Source organism: Rattus norvegicus, chromosome 15 (assembly GCF_036323735.1).
Source record: "Rattus norvegicus strain BN/NHsdMcwi chromosome 15, GRCr8, whole genome shotgun sequence".
In the NCBI taxonomy this organism is placed as follows: Eukaryota; Metazoa; Chordata; class Mammalia; order Rodentia; family Muridae; genus Rattus; species Rattus norvegicus.
Genome location: NC_086033.1, coordinates 2,932,333 through 2,947,054, shown reverse-complemented (window position 1 = coordinate 2,947,054; position 14,722 = coordinate 2,932,333). Strand labels below are relative to the sequence as shown.

Below are 14,722 nucleotides of genomic sequence, written 5' to 3'. Positions count from 1 at the left end.
GAAACAGGATATCATGTATCCTAAGCTGGCCTTGAACGCACTATGTAGCTGAAGATAACTGAACTTCTGTCCTCCTTGCCTTTGCTTCCTGAGTGCTGGGGTTGGTTACAATGTATACGACCATAGACACAAGAGTGCTGGAGATTAAAGCTAGGGTTGTACACATGCAAGGCAAACATACCAGCTAAACTACACTGACACCTCAAGGTCTCCTTCCTTCCTCCCTTCCCTTCCCTTCCCTTCCCTTCCCTTTCCTTTCCTTTCCTTTCCTTTCCTTTCCTTTCCTTTCCTTTCCTTTCCTTTCCTTTCCTTTCCTTTTTTAGATGAAGGGGCTTAATGATCATTGTAAAGTATCCACAGAATGAAAGTCTGCTCCCTCCTCTATTTTCGTGGCTGAAATAAACCTAGCATTTTCCTGATGTGCTAACCTACCACTTCCTCCTTCCAAACAAAGCTAAGAGCGATGAGCCTGGTAGAGTGGCTTGACTGTAGTTACTTAACGTTACTCACTCGTAAGAACCTGTTTGCAACACTGCATCAGCTCCTGCTGAGACACCTCTCTCTACCCGAATACTTCAGCAGGAACACTTTCTCTACCGGACTTACCAATAAACTGATGTACTCAATCCATTGAGATTCAAGTATATACCTCTCCTTTGAAGAATTTCAAAGTACAGACATTATTTAGGGATGTTCTCGAAGATATTTATCAAAACTGCTATGATAATAGCTTTGTCCTAATGAGCCCCAGGCTCTGTTTAGGGAATAATCGATAAAGTTCGAATTAATGTTCCATAATTCACATTACAATGCGCATGTAATTATTCTGAGATGAGGCAAACCCTATGCATTTAATTTACAGCTGTAATTAAGTAAACTCGTTTAATACTAATTAGGTGAGCCTAAAAGGATCATAGGTTTGTATATTCAATTACCAAAGTAGAGTTAGCAGCTGATCTCCGCAAGCTCTCCTATCTGGAGCTCAGCCTGTTCTCTACCTATAGCACCGTTTTACCCTCACAGAGCACCACAAAGCCTCGCACACTGCAGAGAACCTACTTGTGGTTTGCCCTCGGAAAGAATGGCCTTAGGAATAGAGAAATAAGCCGGTCATGGTGGCACATACCTTTAATTCTGCCATTGGAGAAGCAGAGGCAGGCAGATCTCTGCCTGTGAGGCCAGCCGGGGTAACAAGGTGGAATCTCGCCCCCCCAACACAACACACACACACACACTTCCCTGCTGCCAGAAAAGAAGGAAAGGAGAGGATTGGGGGGAACAGGGAGGAAAGGGAGGGTGCAGAAGACTCTGGTTTAGTTCCAAGCATCCATGTTGGGTGGCTCACAACCATTTGTAACTCCAGCTCCAAAACATCCTATGCCCCCTTCTCCCTACCCTTACATCTAAGCTTCTTAAGGCTATGAATAGTAAGCTGTCAAGAAACTAAATTTGATTCCTATTTTTAAATTTTCTTAAATTCCGTCAATCAACATTTATTAGGTACCTAGAACACTAGACTTTCTTGTTGTGTTTAAGCTATCATTCCCACCTCATTTTGCTATTATTTTTAAATTATATAACCAAAGAAGAGCTATCTGTTAACTACAGGGACTTCTTTAATAGTCTTGGAATGTGCAAGATTAAGGCACATGTGTTCTACTCTTGAGTCCAACATATGCTTTATTTTTTTCATTTTATTTTTCTTGAATATTTTGTGTATTTACATCTCAAATGTTATCCTCTTCCCCCCCCCATATCCCCTCCCCCTCGCCCTGGTTCTATGAGGATGCTCCCACCCCCACCCACCCACTCCAACCTCAACGCCCTGGCAGTCCCCTACACTGGGGACAAGTTCAGGCCTGTTCTGGACCATCAGAGACTATCTCACCAAGAAGTTGTTTTACTAAGACTGAAAATGAGGTTGAACACATGCTTGTTGTAATTCCAGCCCTTGAGAGGTAGAGGCAGGAGGATCAGCAGTTCAAAGTCACTCTCAGCTGAATTATCAAGCTCCATCCTAACTTGAGCTCCATAAGACCATGTTTAAAAAAACAAGCAAGCAGAGGTGTTAAGGAACAACACCTTCAGTAACAGGAGCAAAGAGGTGGCTTCCATAGCCCTCGTTCCCGTGAACCCCAGCCACATTTGTCAAAGCTCGGAAATGGAAACGAGGCAATGCAGTATAGCATCCAAGAGGGACGAGCATCCTAGAGTCTCAGAGCGACAACCTTCTCCTGGTTGGTGCGGCAGCTGATGTAAGAGGATCTAGACTGGCTCTCCTTTCATCGCAGAGCCTTCTGTTTCAAAATCCCCAAATCAAGTCTAGTTCGTTTGCGAAAACTGGACAAGAGAGGAAGGTGATTTACTGTGGAGCAGACATTGCAGGGCAGTCATTGCTACTGTTCCTTTGTGGGACAGAAATATCGAGGCACCATCATTGTAACACACTTTTCAGTCATCCCTCAGTACAAATAAAAAATACCGATTTAAAGGGTTGAGATGTAGCTCAGTGTGGATGCTTGCCCAGCGTGCACATAGCCCTAGGTTCGATTCCCAGCACTGCATAAACCCAGACCTAGTGGTGCACAGCTATAATCCCTGCACGTGAAGATGGAGGCAGGAGAACCAGGAGTTCAGTCACCCTCGGCTACATGAGACCCCGTCTCCAAAAATAAAAGTAAATAAGCCAGCAGAATAGTAAATCCTTCTGTACTGTAACACTGTGCCTCATAGTTGAGATCTTAGTATAATCTCTTAGATCCTAAGAGATAATCAAATGTGAAACAGACCCTCAGACTCTAGGAGCTTAAATTCTAGCACAAACAAATATTCTAATAAATGTAAACTGAACACCTTCTTGTAGGATATATGAAAGTAAGGGCCGGTAGTAAGATTAAGCCTTAATTCCTACCCACAAGAGCTTAGATTTTACTCAGAAAAAATACTTAGAATAAATAAATCTTTAAGTACACCTCATGCTTTCATAGATGTATATGAAGGCTACAAATGATCACACAAATAGGAAGGAGTTGATTCTGCTTGAAGATCAGAGACTTAGAGTAAAACGAGTGTATATTACCTGGGATTTGGAAGAAAGAGAAGAGACTGCCTAAACAAACCATTCCATGTGTATACAGGGCATGCTTGGGGAAGTCACAGATATGACCAAGGAGCAGCCACAGGGCAGGGAAACAGCAAGAGATGAAGCTTCAACAGTAGGCTGAATTCACATGCCAGAGAGGCTTGCAAGACAAGCTGCCTGTAATCTTCCCAGCCCTGAGGCCTGCTCAGGAAGATTGTGAGTCGGAAGCCAGCAGGGCCTTATAACAAGACTTATCCTAAAACAGACCCAAGCAGCAACAAAAACAGGAAGCCTGTGGAGAGCCATTACAGGGCTTTGCAAAGGGGAATAAAGCAGTCAGTTTGGTATTCAAGCAAAGCTCCTGTGTTTGTTCAGCAAACATGTACTGAGCATCCTCAGTCCTGTAGTGTGTGTGCTAAGCAGAGTTCTGGATGCTAGGAATCACCAGAGAGAGAGAGTCTTGCCTTTTCTCCTTCTTGGGCAGCCAAATTTTGTGCCAGTCGGCCTAGTCTCTCGGCTGAGTATGTGAGGGTTGGGAACCTTACCAAACTTAAGCAACTCACAGATGGCCAAGTGACCCATATGGGCTAAGCTAGTAAAGAAAACAAGAAAGGAGTACACGGGCTACAGAGATGGTTCAGTTTAACTACAGTGCTTACTCACTGACTCCTCTTCAGAGGACTCAAGTTTGGTTGGGCAGCCATACCAAGAGGCTCACAACTGCCTTCACCCTAGGCCCAGGATCCATACCTTCTTCAGTCTGTGTATATATGTATGTGGTCTCCATAAACTCACAAGCATATATACATACATGCATGCATGCATACCTCTTTTTAAAAATACAAAGCGGGGCTGGGGATTTAGCTCAGTGGTAGAGCACTTACCTAGGAAGCGCAAGGCCCTGGGTTCAGTCCCCAGCTCCGAAAAAAAGAACCAAAAAAAAAGAACCAAAAAAAAAAAAAATACAAAGCAAGCACAGCATAGAATAAGATTTGAGAGCACTGATTCCTACTCTTGTTATGTTTTTATCATCTCTACTGCAAACTTCTTTTTTAAGCAGTAGTGAGTAGGGATGAGACCCAAGGCCTCCCATGTGCCTGACCACTGAACTACATCCCTAACCCTTACAAAACTACCTACATCCAGCACTGACAATTCACAGTAACTAAAAGGAAATGTGAACAGAGAACCTGCTACAAACAGTAACATGTAGTTAGTTGATCTTCAACATAAAGCCCGTGTCATCAAAAACAGCAAATTGCTTTGTTCACTCCTTGAGAAAGAGCCTTGAAATGTTACCTTAAATTTGCCATAGTCTCTAGTGCTGGGATTATAGCTGTGCACCTCTAGGTCTGACTGAGAAACAGCCATCTTAAGTGAGACCTGGATCCCCTCTATCTCTATGTCTCAATTTAAGATAAGTAATGTATTTTTTCATGTATTCAAAGGGACTATGAGTGTATACTGTGTGCCAGCTTTTCTGCTTGCTGCTTTAAAAATTCTGATGTAACGCACATGCGTGCACGCACACACACCAACCCTTGAATTAGCCCAGCTGGCTCAGTTGGTAGAACATGAGACTATCAATCTCAGGGTCGTCAGTTCATGCCCCACGTTGGGCACCAGCGGTAAATCCTAAAAAATGCACCATCCCACACTAGCCAGGGCACTGGCAGGCCACACGGCACCAGCGGGCTGGTTCGTCTTGGCAGACTCTCTTGCCTAGAGCTTTCGAAATCTCTCCACACAATTCACTATGCTCCAATGGTCGCTGCCATGCCAGCTCCGTGCAACCAAATTCTGTGGCTGGCTGGGGTGCCCTGCCCCCATACCTTTCTCTGGAACTCAGTCTTGTCACTGTGAAGGAAAACACCACACAAACCTAGTTTAGAACCAACAGTGGGTGCAGCTACTAACATCCTAATTAGTAAGCCATAGTAAATTAAATCCCCTGTCTAACCAGGGGCATCTAGCTCATTACATCTGTACCCTAAAATCTCCCTTCCCAAAACCCCCAAGTCCCTTTTCTCCTCCTCTCTTCCCCCTCCAACCTGGAAGTCCTGCCTCCTCCTTACCCAGTGATTGGTCCCCTGAAGTCTTTATCCATTAGGGGAAGGTCCTTGGCACAGTCTCTCTTTTAACTTAGAACATTTGTATTTACTATTTGTGTGTGTGTGTGCATGCACAAAGTATGTGTGTCAGTCAAAGGACCAACAAGAACACCTGTAGGCATTCATTCTCTGCTTCTACTGTATGGGTTTCAGGGATGGAACGCAGGTCGTCAGGCTTGGCAGCAAGCCCCTCCTTCCACTGAGCCATCTCATCGCCTCAGCTGCCTGGTTTTTAAACCTCAGGAAGTCAGAGAGGTTAGTTTGGTTTACCAGAGAACAACGACAAAGCTGTTTGGATTCTAATCCTACAGAGCCTGGGTCACCCTCCTGATCATAACGTTGTACTGCCTTTCTTATCTATGGGGTTTTATCGGTTAATTTATTCAAACTTGTTTATTAGCACCTGCTTAAGGGAATTTCAGTTTCCATTAACTGCTTTATAACATTTTATCAAGACCCACTGTCACCATCACACAAATGGCAGCAACACTGCATGAGCGGCTACCTACTTCTTCCTCATTCCCCTTGTCCCAAAGACCTGCCTTTCCCATGAGCCCCAGCACTTGACACCCTGTGAGCCTCTGTGTATTTGTTTATAAAATCAGTTGACAGTACCCAAAGTATGGGAATGAAAATGGCCTGAGGTGGCCTGTAAGAGCCTTAGTGCAGTAGGATTTCACCAAGAGACCATCCCATCTTCTGATGCATCAAACCCTAACCTCTGACTCTCAGAATCTCTAGAAATTGCTGGACTCTGTCTTACAGTCAGAAGCCCCATTCTCTGTATTCCTCTCAGGCAATTGCAGCTTTCTTTTCCTCTCCATCTTATCCACATCCGCAGAACTAGCTCACGTCTCTTCTCCACAAAGCCATCTGAGCTAGCCATGTTCATCTTGTTCCCGCTCCCTCCCTCCCAGCTCCCACTGCAGTTCTGATGGGTGTTATACCATCTGATAGCTCAGAGGCCACGCAGGCCAGGTCTCCCTGCATGTTTTTAAGCACACTGAAAAGACAGACTGTATCTGTGTGTTTCTCCCGTGTCTCGTCTCCTCCAAAGGACTTAGCAGAGTATAACGAGCTTGTGGCTGTCGTTCCGTAAGTATTTGTTGTCTGAAGAAAGTAAGCTCCTACCTTAGCATTATACATTAGATCTCTTTCTCTTTTTTACAGTGTTTCATAAGCAAATGTGTTATTTTATATGTGTGTATAAATATATTATAAATGATAATAAATATGTATAAGGACTATAGAAAATAGGTGTCTTCTTTCAAACTTGTACAGTTTTAAATTGCAGATGGTAGCTAATCCCTGCAAGTTCAAGGCCAGCCTGGGCTACATAGCAAGAACCTGGCTCAAGAAAGGAAAAAGCAATAGCTTCCATCCATAGTCATGTACTTTCATAATTCTGCCCACTTTTAGTATTAAAAAAAACTTTAATTTATTCTTTTCTCAGCATAGCTTCCCTAATAGGTTTTGCTAAGATTTCCTGTGTAGCTGTCGCTATCCTGAAACTCCTTCTGTAGACCAGGCTAGCCTTGAACTTAGAGATCCTCCTGCCTCCACCTGCTAAGTGCTGGGATTAAAAGCGTGCACCGTCACACCTAGCTGACTTTCCCAGGGTTTGGGCCTTCCATGTTCCTTCTGTTTGCCATGGGGTGCTTGTTAGTCATGCATCTGACCTCCAGACCCCCACGCCAGCGTCAAATGGTCTTTTCCTCCTCTCTGTTCTCCACGCAGATTGAACTCTCACAGGTTGCCTATCATGGTTTTTTTTCTTTGAAAACTTTCTAATGAAGTTGTTCTTGAGCTTCAAAAACAAACCAAAGCAGTAACAATAAAAATAGACATTTGGCCTAGCAAGTGCAAGGCCCTGGGTTTGGTCCCCAGCTCCGAAAAAAAGAAAAAAGAAAAGAAAAAAGAAAAAAAAAAAAAAACCAGACATTTGCATGTGTACTCCTGTCGTGGAGCCTACCTTGCATTTGACAAAGCTTGTTGCTAGCCTACAGCCTCCACATTTACATGATTGTCACATGACTTGCTCCTCCTTGTCACCCAGATATCACTTCCTCTGCCAGACTCTAGCTCCCCACTCTGTGCTACTGGTCCTGATGTCCCGTTTCTCTTTCTCTGTGTAGTCTACTGATAGCCCTGTCTGCTCATTCCTTTGTCCCTTGTATAGCTAGTGCCTGCCGTTCTGGAATGTAGGCCCAGTAAAGGCCTGAGTTTTCTCTGCACCATTTGACACGTTCACGTTCAGTCTGTAATACAGTCCCTAGCATGAGACAAGGTTTTGACAAACATGTATTAAATAAAGAAGCTGAGCCCAAACCAAACTTAAACCATGGTTGGTTTTAGATTTTAATGCAAACATCCCCACCACTCCACTGAGCCTGCTTCTCATGAAAGGCATACCTTGAGAACTAGAGTAAGAATTAATGCTCAAGATAATGATATTCAGATGCGCTGTAAGATTCTCTAGTCTCAGAAAAAAAAATTCATTGAGTTCCATAAATTAATTAAAGCAGGGATGTCATGGTATATTAATATAGTATGTTAATACATTTAGAAAATTTCCCAACTAAAAAGACTTTCTGCTTTTTCTTTAGTTAACCAGAAAATTAAATTAACTCAGAGTTCCTCATTCCCTGAAGTCCTTGTTAATTAGGATCGTTCTGTAAATCTCTGTTGTTAGGAGAGTTTGTCATCTGTCCCATTACCCTGTTTGTTAGGGCAGTCTGAGCAGGGTGTCTTTGCTCCTATCCTGATGCATGCGTCCTAGTGAGAGGAAACAGTTCCGGCGTCCTCACTTCCTCCCTACCCGTTAAGGCGAATTTCATGCTATTCGTAGAACAACGTGGCTTATTTGTGTCAGTTCCCTGGGTCAAGTAGGAATGATACCGTCGATTTGGCTATTAACTATAATAATTAGATTCAAATGGTATAAAAGATAAGAGCTTGAATGCTCTGCAGCACTGTGTGTGATAAGGGGAGATGGAAGGCCGCCTCCAGTCGTCAGTGAAGGTCGTGGAAATGAGTGAGAGCGAGAGAGTGCGTCCCACGGTGGACGGCAGTGCGTGAGTAAAGCACCAGGCCTTCTCCGCTCGCGTCCATGAGAACTGCCCTTGTGAAAGGCACTCCGTGAACGTTTGCAGTCATTACCAACTTTCCAACCTCACATCACACACTACCCACCCTCTCACCCCAGTCCTTATAAGCTCCGTTTGTTTGTTTGCTTGCTTGCTTGTTTGGGGAGGGTTTTAGCCTAAATCTTACCATGTATCCTTGTTTGGGCTGGAACTCAAAGACATTCTCCTGCCTCTGCCTCCCAAATGCTGAGATTAAAGGAATGCTCCACCACACCCAGCTTTGTATTGTTTTTTTCATTTCCATGAGTTTTGTCTGTGGCGCGCGCGCGTGCGTGTATGTGTGTGTGTGTGTGTGTGTGTGTGTGTGTGTGTGTGTGTGTGTGTGTGTGTACAGGACACATGTAGAAGTCAGAGGACGACTCTCAGGATTTATTTCTCTTGTGTACATAGTGCGTCTCTTATTTTTGCCTCCTGGCCTATAAGCATCTACCTTCCATTTCCCAGTTCCAGTGCTGGCTTTTTATGGGTTTCAGAGATCAAATGCAGGCTTCCTGTTTGCCAGACAAGCACTTCACCAACTGAGCCATCTCCCTAGCCCCCACTTTCTACAATTGTTACCCAAAGTATTTTACAGACGTGTCCAATTATTATATTATGTAACCCCATTGTTAGTAGTAACTCATTAGCTTCATTCATCCTCTGAATGAATTCTCTCATTCATTGGTTCTAGGTTCATTCCCTATATAGTGTGACTTATACTTGAAAGTAATGAAACTAGATTTCTCTATAATATTTATGGGTAGACCTTTCCCTAAATCAGACTGCAGCTCTTTCCTGTGTTTTCTAATAAAGTCTGCTCGCATCTTTTGTTCTGCCTATATAAGTGTACGTACTGCATGCTCCCTGGAAACACTAATCCTCCAGATTTGTACCACAACATCCAATTAATTGCAGTCCTGTTTACCGCCACGTAGGATCTAAAATCACAAAGTGGGGAGAGTTTAATTGCTTCCAAATTTTTGTTTTTTTGAAACAAGATTTTATTGCGTAGCCCAGGCTGGTCTTAACTCATCGTGTAGCCTAGGCTGGCCTCTGTGATCCTCCCGACTCAGCATTCTAAGTGTTGAGATCACATTCGTGAGTCATCTAACCATTGTTAATTAGAATTAAATAAATGGCTCTGCGTTTTTAGCATCCAGGGTTATCCAAACTTTGGACACCACAGTTCAACTTTGTCACCTGCAAATCCGCTGGGCCACCTTCCTAACTGCACTGAGACATATGAAATAAACTTGCTAAGAACACCCTTGGACTTCCTGAATCTCAGCATTGCTGAGAAGATTGGTTTTGTTTGGTTTTATGAGATGAGTCTCACTTTGTAGCCTAGGCTGGTCTCCAACCCAAGATCCTCCTACCTGTAATCACGGCAGTACCAGGATTCCTGGCAAGTTTTACCACACAGCACAGTAGGGTCATTTTTTTCTTTAGCATGTGTGTGTGTGTTGTTGTGTTGAATCTCTCTTAGAGTTGGGGATGGTGATGAACACCTGTAATCCCAGACCCAGACTCCATCAAAAGTATCCAGAGCTGTCATGTGCCAAGCTTTGAGTACTGTCAGAGGTTACTCTGTAGGGGGAAAGACTGCCCCTGCGGTGTTGCCCCTGTGTTCTTTGGTAGCTGTGCCTTTTGTTAGCTGATGGGCAGTTGGCCAAAAGTAACAAGATCAGCTTATCTATAATAAACCAACTAAAATCAATAATCCTTGACGTGGACCTTAAGTGTTGTCACAGAATAAAAGTAAAATTTCTATTTCGTCATTGCGATTTGGGGATGCCAAATCTTTAAAGTTCAGACTCCATTTTAGAGGACCTGATCTAAGTTTGAACTCAGATAAACAGACTGGTACCTAGCATTAGTTTCCAAGTTGTTCCCCACCCCAACGAAACCTGAGCCTAGCTCTAGTCTCTAGGCAAATCCCCAACAAGACCAGCGTCTCCAGGTTACACCCTCAGCAAGACCAGCACATCCAGGTTATTTCCCCAACAAACCTGCACCCCAGGTTACAAGCCCACCCCCTCCCGATGACCACCAATGCAGAGGGGAGCAGAAGTTAAGTTTATGATTGACTCCCAGCACCAGCCAGTTACGTTAGAGGCCACAGTTGCTTTCCAATGAGATGCTTGCACACGTGTTCCCTGATTGTTGCTTACCATAAAGCCTTGCCCTGATAGACATTTGGGGATCCCCCACCACCAAAACCGTCCTGTGTGACAGCAGTGCATTGGGGGCCCATGCTAGCTGGAATAGAATAAAGACCCTGCTGTGACTTGCATCTGATTGGCTCCAGTCTGTTTTTGGGGGACCACTGACATTTTCCTGGCACTACAATTTTCCTGTAGAAAGGCACTCAACACTATTATTTACATTTACACTTAAAATTTGAAGCTCTTTTGATGGATCCAAAATTTCACCCAAACAGGCTTGGAGATTTATTAGGGCTCATGTTCCAGTGCACAGAAGCACTCCTTTTACCTCATAGTCTGTTTAGTCGCATGAACACACACACATGGACACGCACACGCACACTATCTTAATGTCACAGATGAGAAGTGTTGCTTTGAGTCTTGGTTCCTAAGCCCTCTGGTGCAGAATACAGGGCTAATTCCTCCAAGCAGCAGCTAAGCTGGGTGATCTTAGGTCTTGAACATTACAAAGAGAAGTTAGTCTGCCTTTCTCTGCTTTCATTACAGGAAATGATGTCACTGCTTTCCCTGTCTTGGATCAAAACCAGGAAGAGATCGTTGACACCAATGGAGCTGGAGATGCATTTGTAGGAGGTACGGGTCCCTTACTTCTAAGTTCTACATAACTTCCCCAGCGCTGTCTCCACCCACTGCTATCATAGCACCCAAGATTTCACTATAGGAGTGAGATTTCACTACAGGAGTGATAGAGATTTCACTACAGGAGCGAGATTTCACTACAGGAATGAGATTTCACTACAGGAGTGAGATTTCACTACAGGAATGATATATGTCTGCCTCTGTCATTTTCACAGAAACAACTGTGTCAAGAATATTGCATAAACAAGCCATGCAAGTACAGTAGACATTTGATTCGGGCCCAGGCATCACAGTGTCTGCCTGAGGGTGGACAGGAGTGATGTTTAGAGAGAGTTAAGATTTTTACTAACGCAGGTTCAGTAAGAAGGAGCAAATTTGATAAGGATAAAATGACCTGGGGAGTAATTATTCAGAAATGACATCAGAACAATTAGGTTTTAAAGTCTGAATTACTCAAAGTCCAGTGTAGTTAAACCAGGCTATGTCTCCAGAAAGCTTTAAACAAGACAAGGCTGAGAAGTTTTTAAGCACCAGTGGAGATGACTGTTACCACCTTCTCCTGAAGGACAACATGAACCATGGGAAATGCTTACAATGACTGTAACATAGTATTTCTTTGAAAGTTTTACTTCATTTTAGGCATCTTTTCACTGACAGAATTGTTTCATTCTTCTTTCTCTGAATTTCTTAGACCCACATTCACCTGTATAAAACAGGGGTCCCCACACCTCATTTCCTCTTTCTTTTTTCCAGTGAGCTTCTGTTGCCCTTTCCTATTACATTTGTTTATTTATCGTGTGTGTGCATGTGTTGCCCTCACGCAAACATGCATGCCACTGTTGGCCTGTGAAGGTCAGAGGACAACCTTCGGAAGTCAGTTCTGCATTCCGGGGTTAGGTGGCAGTGATCCAGCTAGGATTCTCAGGCGTGGCAGGGAGCCCCAGCTCACTGGTCCTGTATTCTTTAGAAAGGCATGTACACTGGACAGTGTCCATCTCTTGCTTGGTTTCGGTGTCCTTGCACAGAAAGGCTTCATCAGTGACAATATTAGAGTAATCTAGAGTCAATTTTCCTACTCCATCCTCTTCAGAGCTGTAAATCTTTGTAAGCTAAAAATATTTTATTCAGATTTAAGCCATACTGCATAATGCATTGTGGAAACAGTAGTGATTTTCTGATTGGAAATTAGTTAAGCCAGGAATCTTAGTCCAGAAGCCTGTATACTTGTATCCTACGAGCAATGTGTCAAGTAGTTTAACTCTTCAGAGCAGTGTGTGTTCCATTCATCTGACATTTAGTCAGAAGTGTAAGGAGGCTATACAGGTACGAGGGTGACCTAATTACTACAGCTGGCCCTGCACCAACAGATTACACTACAGGCAGCTTGCTGCTTGTAGCGCTACCGATACTTGGTGAGAACGGAGAGGCTGTGAGGAGGAACCAGGTAGAACTAGCTGTTCAGACTGGTGAGCGTGATGAAGAGCTATGCCAGACAGGTTGGCAAAGTGCGGCTCTGGTGCTGCTGTTTTAAACTCTTGTTTGTCGTAGGAAGTGGCACACCAGTGCTACAGACCATGCAGGACTCAGCAGACAGCTGGTGGGAGTTGGTTCTCTCAAACTCAGCACCTCGGGCTTAGGAGCCCGTACCTCTACCCACTGTGCTGTCTCCGTAGACCCTAAGCCTCTTCATAGCCGTGGCCATACCTATTCTGGGGCTACTGTTAGGTAAATATAAAGGAAAGGGGTTTTTAGGGGTTCTGGTTTGTTTCTGTTGTTTTATTTTAAGACAGGATCGAGTATCCCATAATGGCCTTGTTGAACTCATCGTGTAGTTTGAAGTACTGATCCCCCTGTCTCTATCCTGAGTACTGACATTATAGACTTAGGCCGCCATGCCCGCATTACAGGTTGCCCAGAGTCAAGCACAGGGCTCTGTGCGAGCCAGGCAAGCAGTGTACAACTGAGCCTTCACAGAGACTCCTTAGTGATAGGCCCCAGAGTGGCAAGGTTAGGTTCTATAAAGTATATACCGGCTATACATTAAATAGAGTAACTCTAAAATTATATACTATAAAGTATATACTGGCTATACATTAAATAAAGTAACTCTAAAATTATACACTATAAAGTATATACCGGCTATACATTAAATAAAGTAACTCTAAAATTATATACTATAAAGTATATACTGGCTATACATTAAATAAAGTAACTCTAAAATGGTAAAATGACAGCACTAATAACTGTTCTGTAGTTCTCCGGCTAGAAGAAAGCAGATCCCCTGACCAATTCGCCCTAGAGGCTACATTCTGCTCACCCACATGAGCAAGGCAGCTCTCTCACCTTCTGGTATTTCCGGTTCCTAGCCCTGGCTTTCACAACACACCACTAAAATAAAAGTAGAGAAAGTAATGTGGGCATGGAGCCACACGCCTGAAAGCACTCAGGACCCTGAGGCAGGAGGTTTGCAAGTCCAGGGCCAACCTGGGCTACATAGTAAAGTCCTATATAAAAGAAACCAAGATAAGGGGTTGAAGAGATAGCCAAACAACGAATATTACTTGCAGCTCTTACAGAGCCCCAGAGCTCAGTTCCCAGCACCCATGCTGCTCTGCTCACTGCCGGATCTGCAATTCCCTACTCCAGGGGATCCGACTTCCTCTTAGCTCCAAGCTCATCGCCACACATCTTCACGGCACATCCATTCAAACAAAGTGAGGAAGACCAGAAGGCAGGCTGAAGTTAACTATATGTCGTTGGTAGTCCCTGAATTAGTAACTGTTCTCTCATACTAGAATCCCACGCTGGGGCCTGGGATATAGCCCAGCCGGTAGAGCACTCACCTTGCATGCATGAAGCCCATGGTCTGATCTTTAGCACCATATAAAACAGTGACTGTGCATGCCGGGAGCACCAACACATGGGGAGGCAGCAGGAGGCTCACACAGTGAGCTCCAGGACAGCAGGGTGGCTTGACACAATATGCTGGGAAAAAACCCTACTCTGGTGAGCTCTCAGGACAATCATATGTTGAAACACAAGATCATAAAATAACACACTAATGTCACTTATCAATGGACGACGTCTGTTGGCATGACCAGCATATTCTGTGTGTGTGAGTCACAGTCTTTCCATGGCTAACCTTTGTATCCACCGTAACTAGCAGGGGAGGGGGAGCACCGTAGTGTTTGTAAAGGGTTGGGAGTCCCAACTCCAAGCCTTGTGAGAACTCAACAGCACTTTCCCGCTGAGCTACATCCTTGTTTTTGTTTTGTTCTTCACATTTACTTCCTTTCTGTTTGTATATATGTATATATATGTATGGGCAACATGTTTGTATATATGTATGGGCAACGACGTATCATGGCGCACATACGGAAATCAGAGGGCAGCTGACAGGACCTGGGGTGGACTTCCACTGCCTGGGCTCTGGGATCAAACTCAGGTTATTGGGCTTGGCAACAAGCCCTTTTACCCTCTGATCCATCCCGCTGGCCCCCAGACCTTTGTGTTTTTTTGAAACAGGGTCTTCATCTATAACTCAAACTGGGCTTGAACTCACTGTGCAACTCAGGCTGGCTTCACACTGCAGTCCTCCAA

General features: G+C 44.2%; 1 protein-coding gene and 1 non-coding gene across 3 annotated transcripts in view; both read left to right on the top strand.

Moving 5' to 3' along the window:
- Positions 1-14,722, top strand: part of Adk (adenosine kinase) — a 383,203-nt gene that overhangs the window by 348,691 nt on the left and 19,790 nt on the right. For both annotated transcript variants that reach the window (NM_012895.3, XM_006251631.3), the window contains exon 10: positions 11,030-11,116. In NM_012895.3, the coding sequence (NP_037027.2) occupies positions 11,030-11,116 (87 nt within the window). The remainder of the gene's footprint in view (positions 1-11,029; positions 11,117-14,722) is intronic.
- On the top strand, positions 4,632-4,704 carry Trnad-auc2 (transfer RNA aspartic acid (anticodon AUC) 2). Its single transcript has one exon. It is a non-coding gene; the product is annotated as a tRNA-Asp (tRNA).